Source organism: Gossypium arboreum, chromosome 6 (genome assembly GCF_025698485.1).
Source record: "Gossypium arboreum isolate Shixiya-1 chromosome 6, ASM2569848v2, whole genome shotgun sequence".
Taxonomy (NCBI): domain Eukaryota; kingdom Viridiplantae; phylum Streptophyta; class Magnoliopsida; order Malvales; family Malvaceae; genus Gossypium; species Gossypium arboreum.
In genome coordinates this window covers 9,737,797-9,757,509 of record NC_069075.1, presented here as the reverse complement: position 1 = coordinate 9,757,509, position 19,713 = coordinate 9,737,797, and the positions used below count along the sequence as shown (strand labels likewise).

The 19,713-nt window shown below is 31.1% G+C and overlaps 1 protein-coding gene across 1 annotated transcript; it reads left to right on the top strand.

Annotated features, from left to right (window-relative positions):
* Window positions 1–16,652: 16,652 nt before the first annotated feature.
* LOC108484291 (wound-induced protein 1) lies at window positions 16,653–17,856 on the top strand. The gene has a single exon (XM_017788025.2). It carries the CDS (start codon window positions 16,954–16,956, stop codon window positions 17,317–17,319), a length of 366 nt encoding a protein of 121 aa, XP_017643514.1. The 5' UTR covers window positions 16,653–16,953; the 3' UTR covers window positions 17,320–17,856.
* The last annotated feature ends 1,857 nt before the right edge of the window (window positions 17,857–19,713 follow it).

The following is a 19,713-nucleotide window of genomic DNA, read 5'->3' as shown; positions in this document are numbered from 1 at the left end:
GACAATAGCCACTTTTAGTCTTCTGTTAATTAAGGTAGGTGGTGTTGCCATTTGGCTACTTATTACAACAGTTAAATAGCGCAGGTCATTATCATGGCCAGCCATATACAAGCTGTCTGGTTATTGTTGGTGTTTCATCATTGCTGCGGACGTTAATTGTTAGTGAATATAAACGATAAAATGAAAAAACCCGCATTATAGTTACTATGGTGAGTGCTACGAGATATGCCATGCCATTGCGAGTAGGGATGACAATGGACCGCTATCTGTCTAACTTTATCCCATGCCCTTCACCATTGATAAACCCTTAACCAACTTGGCTGACTATTGATCATTTATATAATTGATTCCTTTAAAAAAAAATCATATTTTATTTTTCTATCTTTCTTTTCACAGTTCAATCACAATGATTGACTGGGTGGAATGGAATCTTCTCTTTTAATTTAATAAAATTTTATATATTTTTAAAATTTTCATATTGAATTTATATATTTTTGAATTTTTATAGTTCATATAATGTTTTTATAAATCTTATTTCATATAATTTAAAATTTTTATATTTTTTATATATTTATTGAATTTTATATATGATTAGATATTATTCATATTTTGGAAATTTGAATTTTTAAGGAACACTACATGACGTGTTCTTATTGGTTGGGTGTCCCATTTTCTTTTTAAATAATTAACTTTTGGACAAAAACAATACAAAATGATAATTCGAGGACCAAAAATTAGGTATTAGGTATCAAATTGAGAAAACATATATAATTCAAGGCTAAATCATAACATAAGCCTTTTAAGAATAATTATTATAAAATCCTTTAAATTGTTTTAATTCAAAATGAGTCCAAAAAACTCAAGGGAAAAAAAATAATAGTATTATTCACTCATAATTAAGAGCTCTCTTCATATTTAAATAATATCTTTCAATTTCTTTTTATATTATATTATTTTTGTGTATATATAAAATTTATATTAACTTATTTATTTAAAAATATTTTATATATTGCAGACTTTATTTATTTAAAAATATTTTATATATTGCAGACTGAGTCTTAAATTAGTTAATATCAATATTATTGCAATAAAAAAATATGTAGATTTTAAGCGTATTTATTTTTTTTATTTAAAAGTGGAAAAGGTTTATTGAAAATATACCAATGGGTTGGCGGAGGAAATGGGTGGTTGGCAAGATAGGCTGCTCAACATTATATCACCGTAGTTTGAAGTGTATTTAATTTTCTATTTCAGTAATTAGTCGGCTGAGTTGAGAAAATTGGTATAGCTACTTAAAAAAGAGATAAGTGGCTATGAATCATTAATGGTTAGAAAATGGTGCAACTTATCAAGTGGGAATAAAAGAGGATAAATGTATCATTAATAGTATGCTTATCAATATGTGGAATCAACTATTAACTAAGATATAATTGATTAGTGTCTAATCTAGTAGCACCTCATTGCTTGCTCCAGGTGCACGTTATTTTGTTGTGTTTATCTCTTTTTTTTTTCTTTTTTTTTTCAATTTTTATGCATTAAAATGAAAGAGAATATGACAATGCTGATCATCAAAATAATAAGGAAGAATCGTGAAAAGTTAACATAAGGAATGAAGTGTATAAATCGTCTTCTAAGAATCGTCATGTTGGTTGCTTTCTCACGGAAAATGTAGTCCATTTCCAATCTATGCAAAATACATTAGCTATCATATGGCATTTTATTTGGGAGTAACAATATCAAATATGGGTGAGAAGAGATTTATGTTTAAGTTTTATTATGAAGTTGACATTAGTAGGGTGGTTGAAGATGATATCAATTTTTTTTTTTATGAGTTTTTGAGTTAAAGTGCACAATTTATCGAAAGGCCTAATGTCGAAGGCATTGATAATTCATTTCAAAAATTCTTAAATGATTGAATTTTTTAATCTTAATTTCTCAAATAGATGAATCATATTATTTATCGAGTCGAGATTTATGTTGGATTGAAAATTAATTAGATCATATAATTATAAAATATATCTATTTTCTTTTGAGTTTTGACATAAATTAAAAATCAATAAATAAATTTATACATTATAGATTATATTATTGATATATTGATAGGTTAACCTCACACATTTATTTTTTATTAATTATAAAAAATTAGTTTTAACATTGTTAGTTAGTATCATATTTAAAATAAAATCGTTTATATAAAATTATATATTTTAATTAAAACTTGGATTTTATTATTTTTAATTTATGCAATTATATTAAATGATTTTATATATTTATAATTTTATTAATTAATAATATATTATGTTATTTTTAAGTACAACTTTTAAAAGATATGATCAAACTAAATAATTTCACATAAATATACAATCATATTTAATCTAATATTAATTTAGTAATATGATTATTGTTACTTTCAAACATATAATAGATAGATTTTAAATAATATAAAAAAATCTTTAAATAAGGGTGAATAAAATTGACTTGATTCAAAAATTCAATAAAAATTTAAATTTTGAATTAAATAGTTCAAGATAATCGAGTTATTCAATCAAGTTGAATAAAAAATAAAAATTTCGATTTAACTTGAATATGAATCACATAATTCGAGATATCCAAAAATCCGAATAAGAAAAGACAAAACTACGTTGTTTTGATAAATGTTTACCTTTTTAAAATTAAAAGTTAACACCATTAAGTTAAAAGATAAAACTACGTTATTTTAATAAATGTTTACCTATTAAGTCAAATGACAAAACTATTATATTGTTTATATAGTTAAATAATCTTGTACTTTGTCTCTTGATTAAATAATCGGTCCATATAAATGCAACATTAAGTATAAATAATAGGAGTCGTTAACTCGACTTGACTCGAAATTTTTTTACTTAATTTAAAAAAAATTAAATTAAATTTAATTATTAAAATAAAATTCGTCAACTTAATTAACTTAAAAATTTTTATTCGATCTGATTGAATGTTGAATCCTAACTTTAAATGCAGATATCATTTTCAACCCATTAATTTATTGCAAGCATTGATGTAGCGATTACCAAAAGTGAAATCCACATGTACGCCAATTTCATGGTTTTCTGACTAACTCTTACATGATGATGTGGTTAAAGATATTTACAGAGTTCACCAATTGGGTGTTCCAGAAAAACGTCACACAACTTGCAAAATTAGGGTCGCTGTCATTTTAATTTCGGCCTTCCGAAGCATTGCCGCCTTCCAGTGATAGGTTGATAGGGAAGCAGTGCCTGCATTTTACGAGTTTGTCCAACCCTATTGTGATTGTAGCAAGGGTCACACAATTGGACAAGTTGTGCGAGGGGTTTCATCTTTGACCCCAAAACTATTAAATTAATCGAATACGAACAAAAATTTGTTTCGTTCATGAACAAACTCATTTAAGACTTCTAAAGAATCTCTTAATTGTTCCAAAGTAATTAAAAGAGATTCTTTATTTAGAGAGAATTCAGTTTAGATATAAGATACCTATTCAGAAGTTTTCACAATTCAATCATATATGATGGAATCATCAAATATTTGACCTTTTCGAACTCTGTCTGTAATTCACTATAGTTTCAGGAAACAAAAAGAAGATGTATACGAATGAGATATCCAATAATAAGAAGGAAACGGATTAAAGATGTAATGATATGAGTGATGACTTATTATTTTGATGAATCATTTCTCGTTTATTATTCCATTATTTTATAATTATTATTTATGTGCTTATTTTATGTATTTATTTATTTATAATACAATTATTAAACTTTACGTTTAAACTATTTTTACATCTAATAAAAAGAAATAATGTTTATGAATAAATGAATATACATAAAATTAAAAAATAAATGGTTTAAACTGGGTTGATATACCAAAGAGAAGAGGAAGGTTTGTCCCCAAAGCAGGAGTAGCAAGTATAATAATCTAGCAATGGCCCATTTTTATTCTCCATTTGCTGTTTATTGTAGGAGACAAGCTGCGTTTGTCTTTATCTTACCTAATGTTGATTCCTACACATTACTTTTCAAATGTAGCATTCACTTGGAATAACCCATTCTAAATTAACCATGCTTCCTTCCAATTTAAGAGGAAAACTGAAAATTTTAAGTATTTTTTATAAAAATGTTAAAATATTAGTTTTCAAATAAATTGTTTTATAAAAATATAATTGAAATTTTTGTTAGAATCAATTTTTTCATTTACTTTCTTTTGATTTAATCCTTTAAAATTATATTTTTTATCGTAAAAATTACAATTTAATTTCGACTCTAAAAATATCATTTGACTTCGCTCATGCTTTCTTTGTCTTTATTAATTTTAACTATCCAAATAAAATATACTTATATAATTTATTTTATTTCTTTATTTTATATTTTATATTTTTTTATAATCACTCACCCATATTTATTGTTTTGGATGTTTCTTAAGGGTAATTTACTAAAAAACACCTATTTTTAAAATTATTTACGAAAATGAGCTAATTTTTTTATTATTTACCTGAAAGGTCTGAATTCTCCGAAAGCGAGTCCACGTCAGAGTGAAATCAGGGGATGTGTCAGCAAAACTGTGCACCCCCTACCCGTATCCGTCGCTGAAATAGAGTACGAGGCATTACCGAGGAGTACGAAACACTTACAGATAATTTAAATATATTTTCATAACAACTTGTCTCGATTTCATACTATTTCATATTTAAGCTTTATTCACCAAAGTATTTGAAATATCATCTTTATGCAAATAGCACACATGAGGTACATAATTCTATAATTATGAATGAACACATTTATCAAACATATTCCACATTCATATATCAATGTCTCATGTCTCCATATATCAATAACCATCATTTTTCTTATTTTTCAGATAATTATGTGTAACCATTCATAAGCATGCAATTCATTGTTTCTTCCTGTCAATCACAATTTCAAATGACAAATTTATGTGAATGAGCTCAATCTCATTAGGTGTTTAAATTCTGTCACTTTGATTCACATACTCATAATTTACTAACATATCCTGTCAAACACAATCTCTGAATAATGAAATCACATAATTGTGCTCAATAATAATAATGATAACATTACTTACATTTCTTTTTCCACACATTACATTTACGACTTACCAACTTGTCCATTCAAGGAACGGCTTACGGATTTGAATACATCGTGATCTGAAGGCCGAAGTCTAGCTGAAGCACATAAGTGTTAAACGGAAGCCCGAAGGCTAACTGAAGCTCATCAGAGCTGAACTGAAACCCCAAAAGGGTTAATTGAAACTCATATGAGTTAACAAAAGCTCGTAAGAGCTAAACGGAAAGCAAACATGAGAATTCGCAACAAATGCTGAATCTCGGTTTACTTGGGTAATTTACCGTCAATTCATATTTTTCACTGAAAGATCGTACTCATTTCCTGCGTTCCGTTCCTCTGAAATACTCAGTTCAATTTCATAACTTTTGTATATAATTTACTTATTTTCAACAATTAACATACATAAATATTAATCACAATTCATAAAATAATATTGAAATTTAATAATATTAACAAATAGCCACTAAAATTTAGTTATATAAACTCACAAGTTTGATTTTTGTATTATAGCGATAATCATAATTTCATAATAAATGTTCCAAATAAAACATTATATCATTTCTAATTCAACATTTATCGATTATAATCGGGCATGTGATCAATTTATACACAAGTCATTCATATATACATGTTTATTTTCCTCCTCCTCCTCTCCATCCACATCCTTAGTATAAATAACACACTTGTAAGTAATATTATCCATAATTTTCACTATTTACTTATGTGAATATTTAAGCTATCCATCTGTGTCATAGTCACTAATTTATTTTTATCTTGAGCTATAGAACTCCAAATTAAGATCCGCTAATTTTCCCTGAAACTAGACTCACGTATCTTCTTACCATAAAATTTTCATAATTTTTAGTTTAACCAATAAGTACAGTTTATTCTTTAAATTCACCTCTGTTCTACTATCTGACAGTTTCGACCCTTCTTCACTGAAAATTAATTATCTCCTCGTACAGGAATTGAATGATATTCCCGTTTGTTTCTCTTGAAAATAGACTCATTCAGAATTCTAAAAATATAAAATTAAGCCCCTAATTATTTTATTAAATTTTTTATGATTTTTCAAAGTCAAAACAGGGCACCCGAATTCATTCTGACCTTGTCTTACAAAATTTATTATATCTCATGATTTACAATTCCATTGCTTACACCATTTCTTCTATGAGAAACTAAACAATAAGCTTTAATTCCATATTTTGTTCATCTTCTAATTCGATTTATACAATTTATAGTGATTTTTCAAAGTTAGCTTCCTGCCGCTGTCCAAAATTGCTTTAGTGCAATATGTTTATTACCATTTTTCTCCTAAGCTTTTAATAAATAATAATTTCGTCCCTACTCAATTAGCCTCTCAATTGAGCTGGTTTTTCTTAATTACCACTTTATTCTATCACTTTAAATTACTTTATAACCTTTGGGAATCAGAATTTCAGTACTAGACTTTAATTCCAAACATTTTCACAATTAGGTCCTAAAAATCAATTTCTATTGAAATTACCTAATAAAATCATCTCATAAACAAAGTAAAGCTTCAATTTCATGCTATTTCATCATAAACTTACAGCACTCAACCATGATGACTTTCAATTTCATCCATGAAATCAAAAACTAATGAATTTAATAGTAGGACCTAGTTGTAAAAGTCTAAAAAACACAAAAATTATAAGAAAAAGGCAAGGATGAACTCACTTGGTGCAAAAATTATGGAATACCAGCTTATAGAACCCCTCCTATGGCGTTTTGGCTGATGAGAATGAAGAAAAAATGAAGAGAATTCTAGATATTCGAATTTGGTCCTATTTTTATTTAGCTAAGTTTGGTAATTTTCCAATTTTGCCCTTCTTTCACCCTTTTCCTGATTTTTTCTCAGCTATTGACACCCAAAATATCTCTTTTGGGCTTATTTGCACTTTAGGTCCTTCCTCATTTGATAATTGAGCTATTTAATCCTTTTAGCAACTTTTACACCTTTTTCAATTTAGTCCTTTTTATTTAGTTAACCGCTCAAACGTCAAAATTTTCTGACGAAATTTTAATACTACCTCACTAAAACTCAATAAGTATTTCTAAAAATATTTATCGCTCGGTTTATGAAGTTGAGGCCTCGATACCTCATTCTCGACCTAATTTACCTAATTAATTCTTTTAAATCACCAAATTCACTAATTCAAAAATACTTCTATATTCACATTTGACTCATAGGTATTGATTTATTAAATTTTTGACTCACTCGTCAGATTTAGTGATCTCAAATCTCTATTTTTGACACCACTGAAAATTAGGCTGTTACAAAAACGCGTCCCTGGGGAGCATTTTGTCCACGTCAGCACAAAGCGCTTCCCTGGACAAAACGCTCCCCCAGGGACACGTTTTGCCCCGCTCCAGCTGTAAAAAAAAAAAACTATAAAAGGCTCCTCTTTCATTTTTTCACACAAAAGTCCTCTAATAATTTTCTCTAAATTCCCTCCAAATTCTCTCAAATTTCTCTCATATTTTCTCAAAGCTCTCTTAAATTTTTGCAAAAAAATTCTGTTTAAAATTTTTTGAATTAGTTTTTTTAAAATTAAAAAATATTCAATCATGTTAACAATGACCGGAGAATTAATTCGTCTCGATAATAAACACATCTCCGTCAATCAAATGACAATGGTAAGTGATAATTTTAATTAATTTTTCAATATTATTTAATGTTTTTTCATTTATGCAATTTTAATTGATTTTGATTTTATAAATTTTTATAATAGTCTATAGATCGGGTGTAGTAATATTATATCCGTAATATGTCTGGTCCTCCATTGCCTTTGATAGAGAATTACCTGCGGGATGTAGGTTTTTGGCACGTGGCCACGATAGGTCGGGGGTGCAAGTTAGACCTGAAACTAATTAGTGCGTTGATAGAGAGGCGGAGACCCGAGATACACACTTTTCATCTTCCATGCGGAGAGTGTACTATCACTTTGGAAGATATGCAATTGTAATTGAGATTGTTGATAGATGGGTACGCTGTCACCGGGTCCGCTTAATCTGCTGATTGAGAAGCCGTATGCTACGAGCTTTTGGGTTCTACTCCGGATAATATTAGCGGAGGTCGGATTAAGATGAGTTGGTTACGAGACACATTTCTAGAGCCAGATAATGATTCGACTGAACTAGAAAGAATACGATATGCTTGGGCATACATTCTTGAGATGATTGGAGGTTATCTGATATCGGACTTGTCACAAAACCGCATACATCTGAGATGGTTGCTGAAACTCGTTGATTTTAGAGCAATTGGTGAGTTTAGTTGGGGGTCTGCCGTGTTAGCAACATTGTATCTGGAAATGTGCGGGGCAACCCGACCAAATAAAGCCAAAATCGGAGGTTGCCTATCACTACTGCAATCATGGGTACGGTTTCGCTTTCCATTTTTACGTCATCGAGTGAAACACCCATATACATTCCCACTGATAACGAGGTAAATTTTATATTAGATTTTACAATTATTACATAGATTTATAATATAATTGTATACTGAAAATTTATTTAATTAGGTGGAACCACTCGACGAGTTATGTTGGAATACCCACCTCTCTTGAAGATATACGGCTTCTATTAGACCAACGGTCGGAAACACAAGTAAGAATTAAATAAAATATATATACATAATAAAATAGTCGTTTCGTATTTAGTATTTAGTATTATTTATATAACTAATATTTTTATCATGTTCATATAGTTTCAATGGGCACCATACGAGGATCCAGCAATTCGGGCAATAATTCTGGATGAATTTTTTCAAAATCTGAACATTTGGCATGTGAAGGTCCCATCAGTCAATTATGCTATCGTGGAGATGCACCAATCAGGTAAAGTATTGCGGCAATTTAAATTCTGACAATAAAATTTCGTAGAACCTGAGGTGCTCGATAATGAGCACAAAGTTGACTTAGGGCTATTGACTACGGATTGGCCGAGATACTGGTTAGAATATATCGAATTATGAGAAAATCGGTATGATTATATACCTACTCGGGAACCGATCATCGTTCCTGAGTTAGCGTGCGTGCCGAAATACATACCATGGTTTAGAATCCATGACAAGCCATATTTACTATCGGAAGAAAAGAGGCGACGGTAAATTGGTGTTCAAAGGGAACGACGGGGCCCTTTAAATCCAAGAAGAAGGGATGACAATGCAGTCCTATCAACAGCGCCCACACAATCACTGAGCCCATCAATAGCGCCCACACAGTCACCGGGCCCAACACTTCAACCGACGACACTCATATCACAACCTTTTCAGATTATGCCTGGTGCGTATCCTAGCCCTTACATATATCTTGACCCTTATATATTTCCTTTTCCTAGTCCTATGGCAGGTTAGAATGTATGGCCCAATTCATCTCTGTTCTCGATTACTCCGAGTTAAACGCCGATCAATAGTCTATCATCGTATGAGTGATCGTACGAGGCGCCATCGTGGAGCCATTCTTTTTACCAATCCCTATCATCGTATGTGATTCAAACACCTTCGCCAGTGATGCAAACACCTTTGCATTCATTATTCTATCAAGATGGGTCATCTTCCCAACACCCACAACCAGATCCCCTGCCAGAGGAACCATAATCCCCACTGGAAGCTAAACCAATGAGGAATCCAGTGAGTAACCGATGATGACCCCCATGTGGCACTGATTCTGATCGGCACCAATATTGATTTTTTTAATATATTTGTACAAAGTTTTTTTATATTGTTTCATTTAATAAAATAAAAGTTTTTTTAATATTTTAATTGTAATTTACTTTTTATAATTTTAATAAAATAAATGTTCTTTTAAATAAGGTAATATTTTTAATATTTTTTATATTTTTAATAAAATATAAATAATGCAACATAATTTTATTACAACAACTATCAGCTATTCCGATTTGGACATGATCGAGTTGTATGGCCTGGCTTCCTACACCATCTGCACAACTTCTGTTGGTTCATTATTTCTCGGATATCCATATTGTTACATATTCTAGTCGAGTAAGGTCGACCATTTAGTTTGCAATGCAATTCTCTATCTGGTAATAGCTTAAAGAGAGCAAACGACACAGACGGCCACTTAAGTTCATTCGAGACCGGTGGGAATACGTGTCTCCATGCGTTGTACATGTATTCTATTTTGTACACTTCATCGACATAGCTCATGGGATACAGACGGAGATTCTAATAAGCTGCAATTACATGAGCACATGGATAACGTAGTACGTCAAACGTCCCACAGTCGCAGGTCCTATTTCTCAAGTGTACACGATATTGTTCACCAATAATACCTTGGTTCAGTCTGTTAAACTTCGTCACATGAAACCATAGGTTGTCGCAATCATGACATACTGTGTGCATGGTGTTGGTCCGTGCCTTCGCCTTGTTAATTTCTTGCAATACATTTGCGCACTATACATGGCCTCCCTGCATTTGGCCTTTATAACTCGCAGGTCGCTTTGGAAATAGTGCCGCTAAAAGAAAATATTTCTTTCACACAACCGATATTATTGGCAAATGACCGTTCCTTTTAGAACAGAATTTATGCATTCAGCCAGGTTTGAGGTCATATGACCATATCGTAAGCCGTCGTCGTATAATTGTGTCCACTGTTCGATAGGTATGTTACAGAAGTAGTCTGCACCTTCTTTGTTAACTGAACGCAAAACCGCCAACATATCATGAAAATGGTCCTTACTTATCTCATACCCTGCCAATATAAGTTGATAGCGAAAATTACATACTACTTTTCCATTCAAAATAACTTGAATATTACAAGCGAAATTATATTAATAGAGATTAAATACCTATGTTGGTCACTTGTTGTCGTTTAGTTGTAGATCGATACTACCTGTAGTAGTTAGACGCAACGTGCCTTAAGTTATATCGATGTGTGTGCAATGCCATTGACTTTCCTATCGCTCAATAGCGGCCAGTATTCTAATGCCCCGATCCGATATAACGCAGATATCAGGTTGGGGGCAAACATGCCTCCTTAACCTAGAAAGAAAGAAATCCCAGTCATCAGCTGACTCTCCCGGTGTTATTGCAAATGCAATTGGAAGGATTCTCCCACTGTCATCCTCTGCCACAGCTAGCTATAGCCGATGGGTATATCTACCATACATAAAGGTGCCGTCAATTTGTACCAATAGCTTACAGTATAGAAATACGTTCCGGCATTGCTTAAAGCTCTAAAACAGATGATTGAACATTTGGTATCCACGGAGCAATCGATAGTTATAGTACGCAGGTGTCGTTTCAAAGCCTGTTATGCAACTTGGGACATATCTCTTCAGCACCTGACACCACTGCCACACTTCATTATATGAAGTGTTCCACTTACCATGCATCTTTTCTAACGCCTTCTACTTAGCTATCCAAACCTTATGGTAAGAGGGCGTGTACTTCAATTGGCTACGAATATTGGCAATTAAGACCAACACTGAAGTCTTGGAATCCGCCTTCACCGTCGGTAGTATTAAGCTAGCTAACATATCTGAATCCATCTTGGGATGATTTTGTGAAACATCTATCAACGAAGTACGTTAAATAATGCAACATTACGTAATAACAGTATTATTCAAAAACCCTAAACATCTAGTGATACTGTAGCGCCAACATATGTATGTGGACCTTTAAACTTTTTTATCTCCCATAAGCCTGTCATTTTCCTCAACGAGGCCATGATTTTCCATGAACATGTACCGTCTTGCACTGTGCACTTGGCCTCAAACTTATCAGATTTTGATTTAACCACATTATAGTTAACCTCGTTCATGATGCTATGTTGTTTCAATGCATCAAAAAAGCTATCATTATTAGAAAACTCCCTACCAATTTCCAATACAACCGGATCTAATGACGAACTTGTACGGTCACGCCTTCTGTGTGGTAGATCTGGAAACTCTAACGTATCATCTTGAGATAGATCAACATTATGCATGTGAGCTGGAGGTGAGTACGCTCTGAATCACGAATCTTCTTTTTCTTCATCTAAACCCCTTTCAACATCTTCAGGTATGGTTGGAATAGGTTCCGGTTTAGAAAATAATGCAACTTCTGCACCATCGAAGCCTAGCTCTTGAGGTGGCTCCACATCGGACTCATCATCCGACCCACCATCATCTGCAACGAACAAGGTCCCCTCGCTAATGGATGTCGTAGAGAGTACATCATCCCTTCTTATGGACGTTTCATAATGTCCCTAATCAGATGTGGATTGCCAACCACTAGAAGTTGATGTTATTCCCTAGTATGTATTTCTAGTATTAAACATCGACCCACCGAGGTGCATATCCCACCCACCAACGGAATGTCATGCAGAGGTTGTGTATCCCATACTGCTACCAAACACAGGAGCTTCCGTGTTTTGCCACGCACTAACGGAGTGCTGGGCATAGGTCGTGTATTCCTCTCGAACAACAGTAGATGTTGAAGTCGCAAATGCATTATTTGGTGATGAAAATTGTACATATAACTCAAGATAGGGTGATCCACTAACAATATGAGTCTGCACCATTACCTCCAAGCTACGAGGACCTTTAATGTCAAATGAGTCATATCTCACTGGATCAACCGAAGCACAAAATCGATACTTAATACACAAAATCGATACTTAATAGACAAAACTTTCATTGGCATCGTTCTGAAGATTTTACGCCTAATTCTTTTACGGAGTTTTGTCAAATCTATGTTCTGGTTAAAAACCAGTCGCGCTGTGCTCTCCTATAAAAAAACAATGTCGTTCTCCGTGTCACGGACCTCACTATCATAGTAAATAATAGTACTAATACGTTCACTAATCTTCAGTTTTTATTCTACTTTAGCCTCAATTTCTCTTGCTGTAACTTATGCAACCTGAGAATGAAATTTGACTTATTTATAGTCTAAGGTCAAATAAGAACTACCGTAGCAAAAGAGCGTCCACGTGGGAGCTTTTTTCAGTAATTTTGCTGACAGTACATTCTGTTTGAAGCATTTTGGATACTATTTATTCAGAAACTTCTTCTCAAAATTATTTTTTCAGATATTACTGTAGCAAAAGAGCGTCCACGTTGCTTTTTTCACTAATTTTGCTGACAGTGCATCCTACTTGAAGCGTTTTGGACACTATTTTTCAAAAATGTCTTCTCAAAATTATTTTTTAAATACTACTATAGCAAAAGAGCGTTCACGTGGGAGCTTTTTTCAGTAATTTTGCTGACAGTGCATCCTACTTGAAGCGTTTTGGACACTATTTGTTCAGAAACGTCTTCTCAAAATTATTTTTTCAGATACTACTGTAGCAAAAGAGCATCCATGTGAGAGCTTTTTTCAGTAATTTTGCTGACAGTGCATCCTACTTGAAGTGTTTTGGACACTATTTGTTCAGAAACGTCTTCTCAAAATTATTTTTCAATACTACTGTAGCAAAAGAGCGTTCACGTGGAAGCTTTTTTCAGTAATTTTGCTAACAGTGCATCCTAATTTAATTAATTAACCTAAAAACCCTAAACCTTAATTTAATTGATTTTTTTAAATTAATAATTAATTTAATTAATTAACCCTAAAGCCTAATTTAATTAACCCTAAAATCATAAACACGATAAAAACCTAAACCCGAAAACTCTAAACCCTAATTTAATTAATTAACCTTAAAAATTGTAAACTCTAATTTAATTATTTTTTTAAAATTAATAGTTAATTCAATTAATTAACCCTAAGTCCTAATTTAATTAACCCTAAAACCCTAAACACAATAAAGTCCTAAACTTTTAAAACCCTAACCCTAAACCCTAAAACCTTAAATTAAGCATAAAAAACCCTAACCCTAAAAAAAGAGCAAAACGCTCCCCTAGGGATGCGTTTTTCTGACACATCCCCTGACTTTGCGCTGACGTGGACACACTTTCGAAGAATTCAGACCTTTCCGGTAAATAATAAAAAAATTGACACGTTTCCGTAAATAATTTTAGAAATGAGCATTTTTTAGTAAATTACCCGTTTCTTAAATCTTTTATACTTTTATTTCTTTTTCTCTCTCCATTTTTATAAGAATTAAAGAATTGTATGTCGGATAGCTTAAAGGTTGTTAAAGCACTGCAGGCTAATCACTTGGAAAGCTCGCTATCAACCTTGTTAAGAAAAATTCATTTGAGCTTACAAGATGTCGACCAATAGTGTTTGATATAGTACTTGAGGAGTTCTTTGATGAGTTTAAGTTTGATAAAGTAGTTGGCTATAATTATTTAGCATAAGTGGTTAACGTATTTTCTTTACACAAAAAAGAAAAAAAAAAAAAGCATTGCGTGTATGTGCAATTTTTTATATCAATTTAAATCACATAGTATTAGCCCAGAACATGAAATTACACTGCCTTTAACTAATATACAACCAAATTAGTAAAGCCATCTGAATTATTTTAGAATTAGTATCGATACACCATTAAATTTTGCTCGTGGAGTACAAATGATACGAAGTGTATAGAATATTTTTGTTTTATTTTATATAATATTATAAATATAAAAGATTAATTGTATTAGACATTCTGAACGTATTATCTCAATTTTAAATCAAATTTAGACTTTAAAACATTATAATTAAATACTCAAAGCATAAGTATAATGTCGATCAAGTACTTATACTAGACTAGTCATCAGCTTGGACATAAAATTCCAACTTGGATATGAAGCGGAATCAAATTTTGAACAAGCGTGTACTTACATGCATAGATAATTTTGTATCTAATATGTTAAAAAAAAAACATAATAACTAAAATTTAGAAGAGTTATTATTTTTTTCTTAATATGCCAAATTCAATTTCTCTAGGCAAAAGAGTTTAGAATTTGATTTTCGTGTTTTAAATTTTATCAACATATTCAAACTGAAATTTAATGTCCAAACATATGGTTATGCTAATAAAAGGACTTAATTAACATAATAACTCAGGTCCAGCGACCGGACTGAGTGAAGGGTGTTACAAAGACGCTTTCATTTTAATCACCCAACCGTTATATATTTAATGAAGGTTAATTGTACACACCAAAACATGTTTACACTTTCATTTGGTCACCTCCAAAATATCTTTTTTAAAATATTGATTGGGATAAAAAAAACCAAGGATTAAAGTGAAAAAAAGGGTAAAACTAGAATAATATAGAAAAGTTGTCAAATTGTACTTGTTTATCTCATTGTTGAGAATTCTAATTTTATTAAATATTAAAATTTTAAATTTCAAAACATTAAAATAAATTAAACAAGTTATTGAAATTTTTTCTCACTTAATAATTTCAATTGATTTGTTTGTATAATATTGAAATTGATTAATTTAATCCCGTCTAAAATTTTATTTTATATTTTCAAATTATTATTAACAAAATTAACTCAAATAATTCATATTTAACAATTGCTTACAAAACTTAAATTTCTTTGATTATATAATTTTGAATCTTCCATGCTAAACTAAAAGCAAAGGAAAAAAATCCTGTTTGTTTTTTGTTTGGGTAAAGAAATGATAAAAATTATGGGTTTTGTTTGGCATGGAAGATAAAATTAATTAATTAAATTAATTGCAAGAATTTTCATTGCTTTTAGCTTAGCATAGAAGATTTAAGATCATATAATAATAAAAAGTCATGTTTTATAGACAATTATTAAAGATGAGTTATGTGAGTTGATTTTAATTTGTAAATGTAAAAATAAAATTTAGAATTTTATAAGGAAATTACATTAATTAAATTAATTAATTTCAATATTATAGTAACAAATTAACTAATAGTACTAAGGGATAAAATTATTCAATAATTTATTTAATTGATTTTGATGTTTTGAAATTTAAAATTTCAATATTAAAGAGAAAAAAAAGAAATTTAGAACTTTAGCAAGAGGGTAAATAAGTAAAATTTGATAAATTTTAATGCATTATTTTAGATTCTACTATTTTCACTTTTATCCTTAATTATTTTACCCGATCAATACTTAAAGAATATATTTTTTTGTGACCAAAATGAAAGCGATCCAAAAGTTAGGTGACTAAAATGAAAATTCCTTAAAAGTTGAGTGATAAAATTGAAAGGATTTCCAAAATGAAAACTATCTAAAAAGTTGAGTAACTAAATAGAGAATTTACCCTTTTTTTTTTTTAAACAGTCTGTTACCATTTACACTTATTAAACTCTTTTTAATAATAAAAAAATTAAATTAATGGATTAATTTGATTGAATCACATATACTTTCCCCTCCAATAAAAACCTTTTTAGCAAATTCAAAGTAAAATGAACTTAATTAGGCAATTTAAGAGGGGTCAACAAAAGTTGGCTTGACCACGTTTCCTGCCCGCTCACCTGACCAGCTGGGCTTTATCCCCACCTAGCCGCATAGGAAGAAAACTTGAATTGATCGTTGGGCCCCACTCAACCGTATTACCACTCTGGTCCTGCCACGTGTACCAATACTTCCACATAATCCTAGCTTTGGAGTAGATTATAAGACAAGAAACGAGTGTAGAGAATCAAAGCCAAGTTGGGGAGTTCCTTTTTCTTTTTCTTTTTTTCTATATAAACCCTCCATACATCCTCATAACAGATCCTCACCAGTTGTTTCTGGTATTTTCTCAAACATTCTTCAATCTTTTCATCTCTCCTCAGACCCGATCGATCTATCTTCTTGCTCCGTTCCCTCTTTCAAGAACTGGCTAACACACAGGAACCACTTGTGGAGGAAACTAACAAGAACCAAGAGGTGGTTCTTGCCCTCTATGAGGCCTTAAACACTCGAGACGTCGAAACTGTTCACAAAATCCTTGCCCCTGACCTTGAATGGTGGTTCCACGGTCCCCCGACTCACCAGTTTTTGATGCGCCTGCTCACCGGTGCTTCATCCTACGATTCTTTCCGTTTCGAGGTTGATCCCCTTTCGGTTACCACCTTTGGGCCCACCGTCATCGTCGAAGGCTGCGATCACAGCCGTTCAATCTCTTGGGTTCACGCTTGGACCGTAACCGATGGGATAATTACCCAAGTGAGGGAATACTTGAACACTTCTCTCACCGTTACTCGCCTTGGAAACTCTACCCAATCTCCACCGTCCGACTACAATCCTCCATCATCATCATCATCATCGACGGGTGAGATTACCTCGGTGCATTGCCCTTCCGTCTGGGAGAGCAGCTTTTCCAACAGGGTTGGAAAATCCGTGCCGGGTCTTGTCCTGGCAATTTAGTCATTTCACTATCATATATCTCTCTGATCAGGTGCAGCCGTGAGTAGGAATAAAATAAAATAAAAGGAGTACTTTCGTGTCAGATCCGTATTGGTCTTCTACTTGCGGATGCACTAAAAAACAGTGTCGCTTAAGGAGAGAGAGAGAGATCAAAAATGTGAATTTGGTTAGGACCCTGTTTGGTAGGGTCATATTATTATCTGTTTCTACATAGGTTTGCTTTGGTGTCTGTTTCATTTGGTATTGTGTTACTTTGCCAATGTATGTGCCACTGTGTTTGGTGAGTCGTCTGTCCTTTTGTCCAATAAGACTTCGCTATTTTAAAAAAGGAATTCGTGTTGGTTTTCTTATTAATACATTTCATGTGTCTTTATCATTTAATTAGACCTCATTGTAATTAATTAGGATATTTCTTAGCTAGGAACCATCCTTTTGGTCTACTTGTTAGCAAAAGTATTGACGTGAAACACTCGACATTAATAGGACTTGAAATTATCTACTACTAATTGATATGATAATTGCTATGCTATGGGATGATGATAAGGGACCATTGATATCAACACTACATCTTACATCAATGTGGAATTTCTTTTACTTTTTTGGTCTTCCATAATTATTTTAAATCTCTTAAGCATAAGTATTTTATCTATAAGTTTAAGTTGAGAATTTTTTTATTTTTTTATTTTTTAAGAAAAAACTTAATAAATTCAACTCCTCCCATTAATCGGTTGTTAACTATAAAGCTCAAATGGCTCAACACTAACACTACAAATATCTCTCGTGCATCATCCTCACGTGAATTTAGTAAGCTAATTTAGTTTGTGAAAGTTATATACTTAATTTATTAATTTTAGTAAGTAACATACAAAAATAATAATATATATGATAATATATTTCTCGCATTGAACTTTAGAAATAGTAGAAATTAATAAATTTAACAATTATTATTTTGTGAGAATTAAAATTTTAGAATTTGAGAAGTTAAAAGATTAAAATGACCAAATTAAAGAACATGGACTAAATCAATAATGCTCACAAAATACAAGGACTAATAGCACAATTTAACCATATAATAATATTTATATTATATTTGTATTGTTTTTTTTAAGGTAAATTACACCTAAGTCACTATTAGTAATTTTACATTTTGTTCATTCAACTTATTACTTGAATTATTCAAAATTTTTATTTAAATTATTAGGTTTATTTGCAACAGTTGCACCAATCAAAAAATTTCCTTCTCTTACTCTTCTATAATTTAAATTTTTTTCATGAAATAGTTTTGAACGTCATGAATTTTCAAACCAAAATCCAAATAACCTAATGACTTGACCATATGATCGACTTGGATCTAAATAATATTATTCTACTCGTCTATGGGTATTGATTCACCATATTAATTGTCAAATCATCACTTGAAGGTCACTAACTAAACTTTAAAAAAAAAACTTTAATAACCCAATAACGTAAGTGAAAATATTCAAATAGTTCAATAATCATTTTACAATTTTTTTAAATTGAGTAACAAATACATAAAACCTATTTACTATAAACTATTGACCTTGGGCATGGTTTATCTTGTTTTTTATATCATAAATTTTTTTAATTATTATTGTATAATTAATTAAGATTATTTAAAAATAGTGAAGCAAATTATTAAAATCATTGCATTCTCCCGAGGAAACAGGGAATCTGCAGGTAAGGGAATAATTGGTACTTGATCGTCTTGCATTTGTTAATCATGTGATATAGGTAAAGACACGTGCACGATGATACGGGATCTTTCTACAGCTCATCATTTCTAACTATACAGGCATGCTTTGATGGATATGTACTTGAGATATTCTTCAACTGTCTGATTCTTTTTGGCCATATCTTGAACCGTCCGACTTTGTCATCTTATTTTTGGACTATTTTCCAAATCATTACGAAAATGAGTGGCCCTGATTTTGGCTTGATTCCCAGAATCTTTTTTTTTTCTAATTTTAATTAATTATTTATGTATAATATGTCTCATCAAATTAGCTATTTTTATTTATTTACTTATAATAAGTAAACTTTTAATACATTATCAGAATTTAACTAATATTTATTCGAATATTCTTGTCTTCTTCAGAAAAAACCTATTTTATGCAGCCATTTCTCTTATCCATCCACTAGACTTAATATATTTATCAATTAATTAAATAATATTTTATTTAAATCTAAAATTTACAAATCAATGTGTTGTTTTTCCTTGCATTGTATAAAATAAATAAATTAAATTTATTGTCTTCAAGAAAAAGTTCATACATATCCAAAATCATATGATAAATAAAATGTACCAATTTGAAAATTACAAAGTGATTAAATTAATATTACTAGATTTATTTGATACAATTAAAAGTATAAAAT